The sequence below is a fragment of the Drosophila busckii genome, chromosome 2L, assembly GCF_011750605.1.
Source record: "Drosophila busckii strain San Diego stock center, stock number 13000-0081.31 chromosome 2L, ASM1175060v1, whole genome shotgun sequence".
NCBI classification, from domain to species: domain Eukaryota; kingdom Metazoa; phylum Arthropoda; class Insecta; order Diptera; family Drosophilidae; genus Drosophila; species Drosophila busckii.
This window is the reverse complement of record NC_046604.1, coordinates 16,407,386-16,423,555: the sequence shown is the minus strand read 5'-3', so window position 1 is coordinate 16,423,555 and position 16,170 is coordinate 16,407,386. Positions and strand designations below refer to the sequence as shown.

General features: G+C 38.7%; 1 protein-coding gene across 4 annotated transcripts; it reads right to left on the bottom strand.

Annotated features, from left to right (window-relative positions):
- Positions 1-68: 68 nt before the first annotated feature.
- On the bottom strand, positions 69-15,036 carry LOC108608060. 4 transcript variants are annotated; one of them, XM_017999243.1, is made up of 20 exons: positions 14,615-15,036; positions 14,463-14,509; positions 13,332-13,469; positions 13,086-13,273; positions 12,860-13,027; positions 11,866-11,961; positions 11,065-11,399; positions 10,725-11,013; positions 8,622-10,008; positions 7,723-7,958; positions 7,499-7,668; positions 6,939-7,148; positions 5,753-6,882; positions 5,501-5,696; positions 5,313-5,447; positions 2,901-3,313; positions 2,643-2,848; positions 2,419-2,582; positions 2,186-2,327; positions 69-1,490 (listed from the first exon to the last, which is right to left on the bottom strand). In XM_017999243.1, the coding sequence occupies exons 1-20, from the start codon at positions 14,658-14,660 to the stop codon at positions 1,439-1,441; spliced, it is 5,748 nt and encodes a 1,915-aa protein (XP_017854732.1). In that variant the 5' UTR covers positions 14,661-15,036; the 3' UTR covers positions 69-1,438. The 4 variants fall into 4 exon arrangements, with proteins under 4 accessions (XP_017854732.1, XP_017854733.1, XP_017854734.1 ...); XM_017999244.1 differs by having other exon boundaries at positions 7,553-7,668; XM_017999245.2 differs by having other exon boundaries at positions 13,332-13,455; positions 14,615-15,035.
- Positions 15,037-16,170: the final 1,134 nt, after the last annotated feature.

The following is a 16,170-nucleotide window of genomic DNA, read 5'->3' as shown; positions in this document are numbered from 1 at the left end:
TTGTTGTTGCAGGCGGCTGTCACCAGCTTTAAAATTAATCATTTGTTCTTTTTTTTTTTGTAGGTATATATATATACTTTTATTTAATAATTAAAGCTCTTATTTAGTTTTCTGCTTTTCCACTTTACATTTTCACTCGCTTGCTGCTTCACACACATTTTCGTTACATTAACTTATTGAGTTTATACATTTTGCATATATAATTTGTAAATTTATTATATTTAACTAACAAAAGTTCAAAGCGAATCAAAATCATTTAAAAAATTCTTTATAAAATTGAAATAAACTTGTTGTTCTTCAAGTATTGCATCATATATTGCATATATGACAAAGTAACTACTGGATTGTAAAGTAAACAGTTATATACTCATAAAGCATTTTCATTTTGCATATTATTGTATTTTGTTATTTAACTAATATATATGGCAATAGCAATAGGACGAGCTACATTTTAAAATTAAAAACTTAAAATCTGCACTTTTTGGCTGCAATAAAAAACTAAATAAAATATTTTTAAATATTGCACATTAATTTGTTGCTGTAATCCGCTCGTCTTAGCTATTGCTATTGCCTGTGATCTTTCTCAATAATATGTTCAACCTATCAAAAATTCTAAGCTTAGCATTAATCACTCAGCACTTTAGCATAATTATTCCAATATTTATACAAAAAATTTGTTTGCATATTTAATGTACATAAGCCAATAATTGTAGCTAACTAATAAACCTATTTTTGCTTGCACTCCAATAAGGACGAAAACCGTTTGATTTAATTTATGGTAACTACTTGATGTGAATATTACAGCTTGCCCTTTAAATTTAACGCTCGCTTGCCTTTCAAATTGGTCATGAGTTTTCGTTTTTTTTTTTTTTGTTTCAGCCAGAAAGTAATAACGCTTCAATCTTATTTAATTTGTTGTAAATATGCTGCCATAGTTTTTGTTTTTACTTTGCTAAACTAATGAATTTACTTTGAACGCTATGCTTTTGGTCTGCTGCAAGAAGTTATTGCTATATAGCTCTATATATAGTATAATGTATATCTGTGTATGTATTCTTGTTCGTCTGTGTGTGTGTGTGTGTATATATTAAAGACAACCTCACTAAAAACATAATGTTATATGTATATAAGCTATAGTATATAACAAAAGTACACAACAGAAAAAACTCTTCTACACTGCTCAAAATAGTTTTTGTCGAGACTAAATTCCATTTTTTTGTTTGGCTTAGTGGCTATTAAAACGTTTTGGACTAAATTTCTATGCGTCTGTGTGTGTGTCTTTGGCTTAAATAGCTAGTTAATAGTACCTAGTACCCGTACTATATCCAAAATATATATGTAGAGCTCAAGTTTCCAATCTTAATTAGCTAAAGCTAACACTCAAACGCTTGCGTCGATCACTGGGCGTGGCCGATCTGGAGCGAGGCGTTACCCTTTGTTATCCGGACTTGATCCAGCGATCTATCGAATATTCCAGAGCGGAAATCCAGCTACGGAATATAAATAATATTTATTAAAATTCAATTCATCGTTTAATAGCAGTTACACTATGCTACAAAATAATTATATTGTATATATTTGAGAATTGAATTTATAACATTCGACGCATTGAAAAATAAAAATATTTTCAGTGTATAAAATGTCTATAATTTAAATTAAGTTATTTTTTCTTGTCAATTTTCCTATTCTACATTAAAAATATATTGTTATGAAATATCAAAGTCAATTGAATGAAATTACTATTATAGAAATAAAGTACGTTAATTGAAAATTCCATTTATTTTAAATATTGAAATTTATTTTTTGAAATTTGATGTGTTTACAAATTATCAAAATCAATTGATGAAATTAAATATTATATAAAAAGAAAATGATAAATATAACATATTTAGTTGAGATTTAATACTTTATTAAATATACAACGCATTGAAAAAATTAAAAATATTTGCATGTATAAAAATTTAAATTTAAACTAATTATTTTTTCTTGCAAACTTGACTTTTGCACATAATGTAATTTTTTGCAAAATAATGGATTTAAAATGAATTAAACATTATAAGAAAAAAGCTAAAAGACTAAATATTCAGTTTGTAAAAAAAACTGTATAACATATATAAAAGAATATTCATAATAAACGCATTTAAACTATATTTTGTAGCACAGTGTTAATATATATCATACGCACCGTTTCTTGTCCATTTCGCTTTCGGTGCAGAAATAATAATGACGCAACTTGGACTCGGGTGGCACGATCTCAAAAGAGTTCTTCTTGCCGGACGCATTGGCCGACATTGAGGCCACCTTATAGCCATGCAAGCAGGCCATGCCTGATAAAAAACGAAATACAACGAACAAATTAATTAGCAACATGCGCACAGTTTGTTTAGCTGTCTGTCCGTTTAGCTTTGAGTGACTCACCGAATGCGCTTTTGCTAGTTGCGTCTTGGTAAAAATAGAGGCAGGCATCCTTAAGTACACAATAGCGTTTCGACCAGCCGCACCACCTTGAGCCCAATTTGAGTAAATAGCCAAAGCAATCCGGGCGCACAATATTGCTGGGACTCTGATACAAGCAGCGCGAGCTGCAAGGGAAAAAGATGTGAGAGATTGTGAGTGGTTGTCTCCAAAATCAAAATCCCTACCTCTTGGCCAGCCATTCGTTGTCCTGATTGGCAGCCGCACGCAGCAGCTTGAGCCAGCGATTGGCCAGCTCATCGCTATCCGCAGCCACATACATGGGTATGCCCTCGCCCGAGTCCACTTTGAATGCATGCGGCTTGCCAATGTCCGGCGGGCAAAGCTCGACGCTGTGCTTGGCCATTATCATGGCGCCCACAGGCTGCGAGTCCTGTCAACAAGAATTATTAATAACTATATAAAGTATATAAAGTGCTACTTACATCCTCTGTCTTGTAGTAGTACAAACAGTTGTCTGGCCGCAGCGAGAACCAGCGTCGCACCCATTTCTTGCAATTGGGCGCTCCCTTGGCTTGGCCACTTTGTCGCCATAGATAGCCACTGTAGATGGGCTGACTGGGCGGCTCCAGCTGCTCATGCATCAGCACTCCTATGGTGCGTGCCACCTGCAGTTCCAGCTTCTCACATCCCGCATGCGCTATCTTCACCACCTCGGTGTGATGTTTGTCCAACACTTGCACCCCATTCACTGAGATTATAATGTCGCCCACTTCCAGGCCAGAGCTTTCGGCTGGCGTATCAGGCTCTATGGCTGCCACCACAACAGGCTTGGAGCCGTGTATGCGAAAGCCAAACTCACCCGAGTCGCTCTTCACCACCACAGTCTTGTCCACACCTGCGTATGCGTAATATTTTATTGAGTAAGTTAAAGTATGTTAAATAATTAAAAAACATATGATTTAAAACTACTTTTTAACACAATTTCTTATAATAAAATAAACACATCAATTATTATAAAAAATAAATTAAGACAAATTACTATAATAAAATAAAAAATTACTTAAATGAATAAAAAAAATTTTTATTATGAAAAATTAACAAAACTAAAATAAAATGCAAAAATTACTTAAAGTAATAAAAAAAATTAAGGAATTAAGACAATATACGATAATAAATTAAAATATTACTTAAAAAAATTTAAATTAGCTTGAAGTATTCAAAAATGATATAAAGTGATATTTATTTTTTAAGCTAAAAAAATAATTAAGTAAAATTATTAAAATTTTTTGGCTTATTAAAATATTTCTTTGGTTTTTTATGAGTAAATAAATTTTATAATTATAGCTGCAGCTTAATTTTCTTTTTCTTTTCTTTATAAATAAAAGTTCAGCTAATTATGCAAACAATTATTTAGCTTTCACTTCATAAGTTCATTGTCTCGCATTCCCCAAATTTTCCGCAGTGTACGCTCTATATATAGCCTTGCTATAATCTGGCTATATGTCTGGCTAAATGATTTGTATAATTTTATTTCCGATTACCAACCATGCTTGCCATTTGTGAGCGTTGATATAACAAAACTCTCACGTGCCCAGACGAGCAGCATCAACTTCAGCACCTCCTCAAGCTTGCGCCGCACCGAATCCGGCGAAGAGTTGGATGCAATTAATTCTGTGCCATAATCAAAAGTATTAAAGCCAAACAGGCTCGCAGTCTGACATTTGTTTACCCACCAATCATTTAAACAATTTGGAAAACTTGTTGCACTTTTTTTTAGCACTGCTCACATTTGATCAATAATTGATTTTGCCAGCGTAAAAGAGGAAGCGTCGGCACACAACAAAGCAACCAGAGCAACTAAGCATATGTTCGATAACAATGAGAAAAAAAGCAAAGAAACTAAAATAAACGAAAAACTATTTTTTCATTTTTTATGCCAAGTGCCGGTCATGAAAAGCCGCAGCGGCGACAACGACCCACTATCTATAAAAACATAATCAAGTGTCTGGCCAAAAATGCTCTCAATTTGCTCTCGCGCGCGCTCTCACTCTCTCGCTTTGGCTCTCTATCGACTATGCTGAGCAAGTCCAAACATGCACGTTGTGTTAAATTTAGCTTAACGGTTTAGCGGTGCCCAAAATATAAAAGATAAATAAAATAGCTGCCAAAAAATAAACAAATTGGAAAAACATGCGTATGCTAGAACGAATTTTAAATGCGCTTATGGTATAATAATAATATTTTAAATGTTTAATAATAATAAAAATTATAATAATATTTCAATATGTGGATTACTAGTTTATAAAAAATGCAATAAATTATTATCACAAAAAATTCAATAAATTATTATCATAAAAAATGCAATAAATTATTATCATACAAAATTCAATAAATTATTATCATAAAAATTAAATTAATTATTCAATATAACAAATTTAAATAATAAAAACTCAATAAATTATTAACATACACAATTTAATATAATATATTTTTTTATATTGCATTTCTGAATTGAACTATTCTCAAGACCTTCAGTTTCTTATATCCAAGTTCTACACTGCAGGACGATTTGTTATTTGAAGCTTATTCAAATAAATTCTTTTTAAATCTATGCAAAAAATTCCAAATAAATTCTTATTAAATTTAAATCTTTCAAAAAAATTGCAAAGATATTATTCTTAGTAATTGGAGTAGATCAATAGCAAGCGGAAATTATAAATTGCTATTAATTAAACTAATGCAAATATTTCTAAAATAATAAATGAAAATAAAATAGGATAAAGAACTTTCTTAACAAATGACTTTTTTACATAATAAGTATCGTGGTAACTGCTATAAATATACCAAATAAATATTCCTAATAAATCTTAGTGCTTAGGATTTTCTACACTTACGAAAACGATTGTGCTTTTGTCGATGATACATTTCCAGGGTGCAGCGACGCTGAACCAAGCGATGCAGTATGACCTGATATTTGGCATGGAAGCTCTTCTCGGACTCGGTGGAGGCGCGACGATCACGCGAACGATCTGCCAAGGTATTGACTTTAGTTTAAGAATAATTGTAGTTAATTGAGAATTACCAAAGCACTGATGATCAAGCTGCGTCCATAGATCATCGTCTGTAAGGCGCGTATAGCGTCCTGCATGATAATGTCCTTTGTAAATGATTTGCTGGCTCTTTTCCGTATTGATATCCGGCAGCACGCAAGGACTGGAGCCCGCGGGTCGCAGTATGGGCGTGTTGGGTAAACTGGGAGCGCGACCACGTTCTTCGCTCTAAGTGCAAATTTAATTGATTAAACCTTTGATATCAAATGGAGTTTGTTGCTCACCTTGGCGCGCATATTCACCTGGCGAGACTTGTGGTGTCTGCCACGTTCGCCATGATAGCGCTCCTCGGAGCGAAAGCGTTTGTCCATTTTCTTGTAGAGACGCTGCGTGGTTTTGGTGGTGACAGGCGAGTCGGCAAAGTCCGAGGGCGGCTTGACTATGTTCTCCTCATGCTCTATGTAGGGTATGGACTCGACTGAGTCACCTGGCTGACTGGACTTGCCTTCCCGCTCCTTGCCGCAGTGCAGACAATGCGACTGCTCCGCGCTGGCAACATGCGGATCTGCTTCGCTATAGAAAACTGAATCCGAACCTGGCGAAACCGAGCGCAGCGATTCAATGGACTTGGTTTTAAGCTGCGTCATCTCTGGTGCGGCTTTAATGACAGGCGGCAGCTTGGGTGAGAGCAGCGCAGTGGGCGTGGCACAGCTGTGTTTCTTGGGCTGCTCACGCTGCGTGGCAGTGCCGCTGGAGCTAACCGAAGTGGTTGTGGTTACCGCAGCGGGCGTTGCAGTTACCGCAGCTGCTGTTGTCATGGTGCTCACCGTGCTGCTCATGCTGGCGTCCAGCAGCAGCTCCGTATCGCCAGCACTAGCGCTGCTTAGTCCATATATTAGAGTTGGAGCACGCGCACGTCGCGCTGCCGTCGTCGCCAGCACATCCTCTCGAGAGCTCTTGCGCAGCTGTCTTCGGATCTTGGGACGAAAGCGTTTCGTTTTGCTGGGACTGCCTGCGGTTTCGGGTTTCTCCTGCTCTGGAGATTGCTGCTTTGTGGCTGATGCTGCGGGTTTCTTAATGGGACTGGTTAGCGCACGCATGTTCTCCTTTTCTATGTCCAGCTTCATGCTCGTCTTGCGTCGCTTGCGTTCATCCTCTTGACGCTGACGTCGCGCTTTGCATAGCGCGGGTGTCTGCTGCTGTTCCTCGTCTTCCTCCTCATGCGGACTTTCGTAGTAACCCGAGGAGGAATAACGCACTTCGCTGCGCTCATCCTCTGATATAGATTCCGGTTTGGGTTTGGGCGCTGGCGCTTGCTCCGCTGTGCTGAGCTTTAGCTTTGCGCTGCTTACAGTTTGTGGTTGACATTCCTTAGCGGGAGATTTGATAGCTTGACCCGAAACCTGCGCGCTGCCTATGATAGAAAAATGTTTATGTTAATTTACCCCAACTAACGCTTCTCATAGTTACCCGAGGACGTAGTGCTGCTTATAGAATGCGATGGCGATTTGCGCGTCAATTCCAGCGCTGAACCCAGCGGTGATTTTAGCTGCGACAATTTCGTCGGTTTATCCTTTTCGTCGTGCTGCAGCAAATCTTCGCGCATGGAGTAAAGTGAACTGGCGCTTTCGAAGCTGCTGCCCGCATGCGTCTTCTCCAGCTGAGAGCTTTGGGTAGAGACTATACAAAAGATTTATAACAAGTTAATAATACTATATAGAAGAGCAAACTAGAGCGCACAGCTAAAGCGTTAGGCGAGCAAGGCAACAACAACAAAAACTAATCGAGCTATAATAATTATTGTTTTTTTTTTTTGTTGGGAGTTTAGAGTGTGAGGCGAGCGTCTAATAGCAGCTAATATAACTATAGCAACTAACTGTAGCCAACATACAAGCATATTAAGGTATAGAGTGTGGCATAGAGTGTGGAAAGTGAGTAGCAATTAGTGTTTTTTGGGTAGAGAGACAGAGACACACACATACACACACAGCAGGACACACACACAGTTAGATTTTTGTTTTGCCCCAAACCTGGCACTTGTGTAGTCGAGGATGAGCTTGTCGTTGTCGGCGGAGTCTTAATACCTGGTGTACGCTTTGAATTATCCGTGCAAGTGGCATACTCATCTGTATTAGTGCTGCACTCCGATATATCCGCGCTCTTGGTATAATCCGTGCCATAGAATGCAGCATCGGAATGTCTATATAGTAAATTATATTTAATTAGGGTTAAAATTTTTATTGCTTCTGCTTACCGCTGCTTGGGCACACCCGCCACATACATCAGCTGACGTGCATCGGGCACGGATCCACGGGATACCATGCTACGCTTGGGTAACGGTGATCTTATAGTCTCAGCGCACTGTGCGCCAGTTGGGGTGACCTCTATGGCTGGCATTATAATCGGCTGCGTCGGCTTGGCTGGCGTCGCTGTTGTTGGTGTGGGCGTCTTTATGATCTTCGGCAGTGTTTGTAGACTATAGGTGGGACTCTAGAGAGGAAGAGGCAGAAAATGAATTGATTTAATAATAGCAATTAGTTAATATAAGAAATATATGCACACATACTAGGATGACTAGACAATTTGCTATAATTTCTGCATATTATTGTAGCTTTAATAGCAGTTGCACTAGCTAAGCGTTTAATTTATATATTTATATTTATAATAAGCAATGCATTTACATTTGTATTTGACATTAATTTCACATTTTTCACGCGCATTTTCACGTTTGCACTGCTTCAAGTTCTTGCTACTAATGAGACTGAGTTCAACCCCCGCGTCTGTTTAAATTTGACGCGCGCTCACTCAATTTGTCTGACGCGCGCTCTCAGCTTTGCACTAAGCAGCTGAGCGCAAGCAGCAGCCGAGCTGCGAGCTTTGCTGGTGTGCGTGCATTTTGAACGAAACTGCAGCTGAGCGAGAGCCGAGCTTTGCTAGTGTGCGTGCATTTTATTGCAGCTGAGCGCAAGAGAATTGAGAACGAAAGTAATGTAGGAAAAGTAACGGTTGAAGGGTGGCGTGATTAATTTGAGCGATTTGACGCATTGAGTAATAAAATTTGTGCGCGTGGCTTCAAATAAATGTAAATTAAAATAAGTAAGTGCACAAATTAATATTTAAACGCTTAATTTATATAATTTATATGTCACTCACCTGTTCCTCAAAGTCTAAAGCATCTGTGTCCACCGAGCTGCGCTGCTGATGCTGCAGCAGCAGATTCTTGCGCTTGGACGAGGGCGTCAGCAGCAGATTGGAGCTATAGGAGCAGTCGGATGGATCACGCTGCTCAGCTGTCAGCACTGTGACCTGCGATTCATTCCAAATGCCATCCGAATGATCGCGTGTATTATCATTGGTGAGCGAGTCCGAGGAGGGATAAGTGGAGGCATTGAGCAGCTCATCGCGACAAGGACTTGCCGGCGTGGAGGGCAGACGCACAGCTGGCGCCATGCTGGCTGCAGTTAGCGCAGCATAATCATCATCCAAGCTTACAGAGCGCTTGCGGAACTGCGCGCGTTTGTCCAGGGGTGCAACACTGGAGTGATCCAGCTGACAGCCACAGGCATTGATGTTCTCATACAGCGGCTCCTCATCGCCATCTGCATCTGCTAAATCTTCAGCTGCGGGCGCTGCCTCCAGCGGCTGCTTCAGCTTGGGCAGCGTAAACGCCGCTGCCAGCGCCAAACGCTGCTGCTGCATTTTGCGCATGGCCAGCTCCGCTTTGTGCTGCTTGCGATGCTTGAGCTGCAGCTTGGGACTTGGTTTGGGTGAAACATGCGGCTTAAAGTCTATGAAGATTTCCTGCTCATCTGCTGCGGGCTTCTTGGCAAAGCAGCTGACCTTATGGCGATCGCGAAAGGAGCTGCGTGGCCCAAAGCCATCGATAAGCTTCTCCGTTTGTCCATAAACGGGCATCGACTGGCGCCTGAGATCATCGCGTCTGAATGGCGAAGTGTCCTGCAGCGGCAGCAGCGATGAGCGTCGTCCACCTAACTCGGAGCTGTAGCTTTCTGTCTCCGGCGCATGTCGCTGCTGCTCCTCTTCCTCCTCCTCCTCCTCCTCGTCATCGTAGTACGCCTCCTGCTCCACTGCATCGCTCTTGTAAGCGCTGGGCGGCGGCAGCAAATGCGTTTGCGTAAAATCCAGTGGCAAACTATCGGTCAGCAGCTCCGCACACTCCGTTATATGTTTGCAAATATCGTGAGCATGCAAAGCTTCAGCCCGCCTGGGCAGGCTATTGCTATAGTAATCCGTTTCAGTGCGTGCATGGGAGCTGCAGGTGCGTCTAGGCAAACTATTGCTCTCATAGTCGAAGCTTTCGTTCAGCGCCAGCGCCGCGGCATTCACATTCACGTACTCCGCTTGGTTATCGGCGCGTCCACGACTCAAGTGCTCCATGCCCAGGCCATAGCTATGCGCATCGAGCAGCGGCGGCGGCGGCTTATAGTACATTATGTTGTTCTGCGCATCGGACAAAGTTGCTAGTGGCACCACGTCCTGGGATTGGGTGCGGTAGATTAGCTCGTGTGGATAATGGGAGCTAAAAAAGGAAAGAAATAGAGAAGATAAAAGTTCAAATTTATTGTTATTTTTGGCTAAATGGTTTTTAAGTTAATAAAATTTTATAAAGCATTTTTTAATGTAATAATATTTTAACATAAATGTTGAAATTATTTAACTTTATATATCAATTTATCAGAATATCCTATACAAATTGAAATCATTATTAATGAAATTAATAAACTTTTAAAAATACTTTAACATAAATGATGAAATTAATAAACGATCAGCATTAATGATAAAATATTATTATATTAAAAAATTATTAGATTAATTTGATATTTAGCTTGCTATAATATAATATTTAACTTAACTGCTTTTTAAGTTTATAATACGACTCTAATATTTAAGTTTGTTTTTGTTTTTAAGTTACAATTTGTATTGCTACATATAATAACAATTTTTTGAAATAATAAAATGATTGAAAGCTAACGCAAACTGTAGGTTTTATTACTTTGATTGATTGGAAATTGTTTGAAATAATTTAGGAATTTATTTTAACTCTCTAAGCTATAAATTTATAAAACACTCTACCAAATGAAACATAAACAAACAGACTGAAGACGCTCACTGCTCTTGCTTATAAATTGAACTATAAAGTTAATGCATAACAACAATTCGAATTGCATAAATAAATAAATAAAATTATATATTATTTGCTACTTGCTTTAGTTGTTTATTTTATTTCGAGCTCACCCTATTTTTGCATACTGCTGTTGCAGCTCCTTGCCATTGGGAATTTCAGACAAGCTCTTGGTTAGCTTTTTGCCATTTTGCAGGCCATTGGTTTGGGCACCTTGCGACATCACCTTGATGCGTTGCAAGTGCGCCTCGCAGTCCTTGCGCGCACCCACATCCGTTTGCGTTGCCTGCGTTTTCATAGCGTTGCGGAATTTCTTTTCAATAATCAAGACTTCCGGACTGGGCGGCGCCAAAGCAAGCGGCAGCGGCAGCGGCTGCGGTATAAGCAGACCCACCATATTATCTGTGGCAAGTGGGATTAGCAAAGTGTATGTTAGAGTTGAGTGGCGCTTACCTGGCAGCTGCGAATGCAGATGTATGGGCGCATGATGATGTTGACAGGGCTGCAATTGCACTTGGGCTGGCAACCAATTTGGTTTAAGCTGCGGCTGCTGCTGCTGTTGTTGTTGCTGTTGTTGCTGCTGCTGCTGTTGCTGTTGTTGCAGTTGCTGTGGCAACATGGGCTGCAAAGTTTCGTACATGCTGCCTGTGGCTATAATTGGCTTCTTGCCGCCTATTAAACGCTCCTGACTGCGTGCGCTCTTCAAACGTGCCGAGCTACGAAAGCCCTGATTCATATTATCGAAGCTGGTTAACGTGTGCGAACGTGCAAAGCTCACGTGTTTGGTTCTGTGCAGCAAAAGTTACAAAAAAATAGTTTAAAGTTGGACTAAAGTTTGCTTAAACTAAATGCCAAACTCAAAGCAAAGTTACAGCGCCTAATGGTTGTGAACTTAACTGCAGGTAAGTGTACAAGCTAATTAAAAGTAAATAAGCAGCAAACTGCAGCAAATAAATAAATAAATTTTAGTTACAAGCAAAGCGCAATAAATTTAATAATTTTATTACAAAAAAAATAATAAGCTTTAATTTATAAGCGTTGGTAGTTATTGTAGGCAAAATTAAAAGCGCTTTGTTTTAATTGCGCTGCTTAGGGTTTGTGTCTAAGGTAAATTTTGCTGCTCAAACGCAACAGTTAGAAAATAAATATATAAAAAATATTAAAAAAAATTAAATTAAGCGCATTTATGTACAAATTTGTTGCTGCTTAAACTTGGCTACTAAAAATTGCAGTTAGACTTAAATTTTTGCATACCTCGCCTGTTGTTGCTGCTGCTGCTGTTGCTGTTGATGCTGCTGTTGCTGTTGCTGTGGCATTGGCATTGTTGCATACGTAGGGCAGTGATAAGAGCTGTGAAACAGATATAACAGCTATATTAACAAACTTGCTTTAATTTCATTTTAAAATTAAAACTAACAACTGTTGCATTTTTTTTAACATTTTTTTTTAGACACGTGCAGACACATAGCATTTAAATTGATTTAATTTTTTAATTTAGCGCACTTTTCATTTAACAACAATTTTGATTTTTTAAGTTTAAAACATTTGCTATTTAAACAGAGTTTATTTATTTTGTAGCATTTTGAATTCGTTTTTGTTCACTTTACATACCAAACATTTATATTAGCGATTTGATTGGTGTGTGATGTTGTTGGTGTGGGATGTGATGGAGCGCAAAGCTCGACATAATAATTCCGTAGCAAAACATCCTGGTAAAAGGATTCAAGTGGTGCTGTACAACAAGTTGCCCTTTTTACACATATTATACGATTGTTGGATTTATGATTTCAATTTAAAAACGTTTTGCGTTCATATTGCGGGAGTTTTTATATTTGTTTGATTTTTTATATATTTTTATTTTTAGAGAGAAAGAGGGTAAGGGTGGAATGGCATAGGAAAAATATATTTTGCATAAACTTTACGACAAAATGCAAGTTTCTTGTTACAGTGTAGACATAGTAAAGAGTAAGCGTAAGCAGAGGAAACTTTTAGTAGGCAGAAGCTGAAAATGTTGTTGTTGTTGCTGTTGTTGCTGTTGCATGGGCTAATAGGCAAGCAATAGGCAAGCGATATATACAATAGTGAGAGTAACTAATTGAGTTTTTTTTTTTTTTATTTGTGTGTGTTTGGAAGGTGCGACAGTTAGAAAGCATGATCAACTAGCGTTAGCAATTTTGAGTTGGTTTATATACAAATTGTGGTGGTTTGTCAGTATTTTTTTGTTGCCTAGTGTAAGCATGTGACTTACCTCTGTGCCGTTTGATACTCGCTGCTGCTGCTGTTGTTGTTCGACCAATTGTAGCGACTTGCGGCCAAGTCGGGCTCGCTGGACTTGCCGGTGCTTAAGATCGAAGCCGGTTGACGGCGAAAATAGGAACTATCCATATCGTTAGTATCCGTGCCGTTATTTTGATAGCTAAGCAAAGCAAAGCAACAAAAAGTTAGTGCTGCATTTATATGAAATGTATACGCACCGTGGATATTTTTCAAATGGCGCATAAGCAGCCAAATTTTCATCCGAGGGCACGCGTCTGCCCACGCAGCCGCCCAGCAAGCTGCTGCTCGTCTGTGAGCTTTGGCCACGGCGTGATAAACAACCAAAGAAACGCTCGCGCCTGGGACGCTGCTCAATGCTGTGCAGCTGTCGATCTGTTAGGCAGTACTGCAATATAATAGGAAATGTGAATAAGCTAAGCGCTAATTTATCTATTTGACTTTACTTGTTCTCTTATGTCGCCACGCGAGTAAACTGAAGTGCGTGGCTGTGATTCGGTGGAGTGCGTTTGACGCAAGCGACGACGACCTGTGTGCTCATCCTCGGAGTCGTAGCTGCGATCAGTTTGCCTGGAATATGTGGCCTGATAAGAATTATAAATTGTGATAGCAACAAAATGTAAGCAAATATAAAAAATAAAATAAGCAAAAAACTAAATAAAAATTAATTAAAGCAGCAGCATTTGAAAACAAGTAAATATACAAAGCAAATGCCAAAATATTAAGTATACGCATGCCAATGTTATGAGCTGATCAATACTATAAATTGTGGCGCCAATAAAATAAATTTAAACTTAAATAAAAATGTTTTAGAGCAGCAGCAGCTGATTTGCTTTAAAATGCAATGCTGCATATTAAGTATACGCAAGTCAATGTGATGGCCTGCTAAGTATTATAAACAATAAAAATGCACAAAATATACATAAAAAATATATAAAAATGTATAAACAAATTGCTACAAAATTCAATGCTAAATATTAAGTATACGCAAGTTAATGTTATAGCCTGCTAATAAATATAAATTATGGCGCCAATAAAATGCACAAAATATATAAAAAAATAAAATAAAATTTGTTTTAAAGCAGCAGCAGCTGAATTGCTTTAAAATTCAATGTAAAAATATTACGTATACGCAAGTCAATGTTATGCTTGGAGCTTAGTACAGCTGAAAATGCTTTTTGCAAGCGCAGCACGCTAAGCTGCTTAGAAACTTTGCATATAAGCCAAATGGCAGTAAAAATATTACGCATACGCAGCGTAGTCAACAAAAATGTGCTAGAAAAAATGCCAAAAAATGGCAAAAAATTATAGAAAATATGTTTCGCGCTAAGCAATAACTAATTGCTTATTATGGCTAAGCTGCCGCTTGGCTAATGCTGCGTATGCGTAATGCAAAAGCAGCTTAGCGCTCAAACAGGAAGCAGCAGCGACTGCGCTAATGACAGCTGCGGCGCTTAAGCACTTCCGCTCAAATCTCTTACAGCTAATTAGGCAATTTACTTGCAGCTACTACTACTAGTGCTAGTAGCTGCTATTAATCAAGCAGGACATGCATAGTTTATCAAAGTGCTACAAACCTTTGTGGAGACTTCGATGTTGCCCAATGAGACGGCATGATGTAGGCCTGCAAATGAAATGAAATGAGCGCACACACACACACACATATGCTCTTTGTTTGTGTGTGTGTGTGTGTGCCACGTTGTCAGTTCAGTGACTTTCAAGGACTTACCAGCGCCAGTTCGAGTTGTCATTGTGCCACGCAGAGCAATATCCATTTTGCCATACAAAAATACAATTTTTGTAGCACACACACACACAAAAACACACACACACACGCACACAGTTATGTGCTATATATAGCTGTGCTCAGCTGTATTGTTGGCTGTATGCGCTTGTCAATTGTTTCGTTGTTGCTTTAAATCTGCGCACATTTTGCATTTAGCATAATTAAGCACAATTTTTTTTTTTATTTGTTTGTGTGCCACACTTTATGCGTTCTGCGTTGGCTGCTGGACTTATGCAAGGCAGAGCAGCAATCGATATTTGCACTTGCCCAAAAAACGTTGTGAAAAAATAAAAATTATACAAAGCGCTGCAAAAAATGCTCGAGCAGCAGCTTGCGCAGTTTCAAGTCTTTTTGTTGCGTATAAATTGTAAACTGTAGTTTTATATTTTCTTGTTAAACGTTAAGCAGCTGCAATTGATTTGCAAAATTAAAAGCACTTTTAGCTGCTGCTAATTGTGTGCATGTGTGTTGGGCTGACTGGCTGCTGTGCACGCCTAGACGTTGATGCTGATGAACTGAGCACAGCTTCGACTGTGAGTTGCGTTTGGAGCACAAAACTTTTTGTGAGCATTGCCAGCGCGAAAATTGGGAGAGCGCAGCTTGCGCAACTGGAAAGTCAAAAGGCAAACATAAAACAGATGTTTTGGGGCAGCCGAAAAACGCAAAGCGCAACAATGCACAGCAACAAGAACACGACACAGACACAGACTCTAACGCACACACAGCAGTGCGTATGCGCAATTTTTGTGTGAGAGCGCAAAAGCTTACGCAGCTTCACTGCCGGCTGCTGCTGCTGCTGCTGCCAACAAACAACAGTTGCCCCAGAGACTGCCAAGCATGCGGCAGCAGCAGCTTAAGAGCTGCGCATCCTTTGCGCCTGTTTACAACCCTCAAACCCTTAAAAGCTTTTCCCTTGTCGCTATCGCTGCCAAAATTTCGTTGACTTTGGCATGCGGCTGTTTTCACGCGGCCTCAGCACAATGTTAACTTTGTTTTTCCATCTCAGTGCGGAGCGCGTGATTTTCCATGAATTGTTTGTCCAAGGCACGCGAGCAGCACAGGCGCGTAATGAAATCAATTGAAGTCAGTTCACGCTATATTCAATAAAATATTAAAATAAAAGTTCTTAAAATACAAAATTATTGTCATACTATATCCATAGTTTTATTGACTATTTTATAGGCACAAATAATTTGAATTGTAGCTATAAAATTCTTTGGACTTTAGCATTGAGCTTAGGATTTACTTTGTTAAACTTATGAATTTATTAAACATGTGTAAGAAAAACATATACCATAAAATTAATTTATTGTTAGTTAGCTGCCTATTAAAAATTATTTTTAAATATTTCGCTGTATTTTATTATTTGCTTAAGAGTTTTGTGCGGAAATTTATTTAAGTTTTTAATTAGTTGCTTGTTAAAAATTGTTTTTAAATATTTTGTAGCATTTCTTTATTTGTTAAAGAATTTTGCATGATTTATTTATGTTTTTATTTTA

What these genes read in the sequence shown, in the direction of transcription:
- LOC108608060 (XM_017999243.1), bottom strand. Translation starts at nt 14,660, where the DNA reads ATGGATATTGCTCTGCGTGGCACAATGACAACTCGAACTGGCGCTG. An exon ending in TCTGCATTCGCAGCTGCCAG is followed by an intron (nt 11,014 to 11,064) that starts GTAAGCGCCACT and finishes CACTTGCCACAG; the next exon opens with ATAATATGGTGGGTCTGCTT. An exon ending in CTTTAGACTTTGAGGAACAG is followed by an intron (nt 7,959 to 8,621) that starts GTGAGTGACATA and finishes CTTCCTCTCTAG; the next exon opens with AGTCCCACCTATAGTCTACA.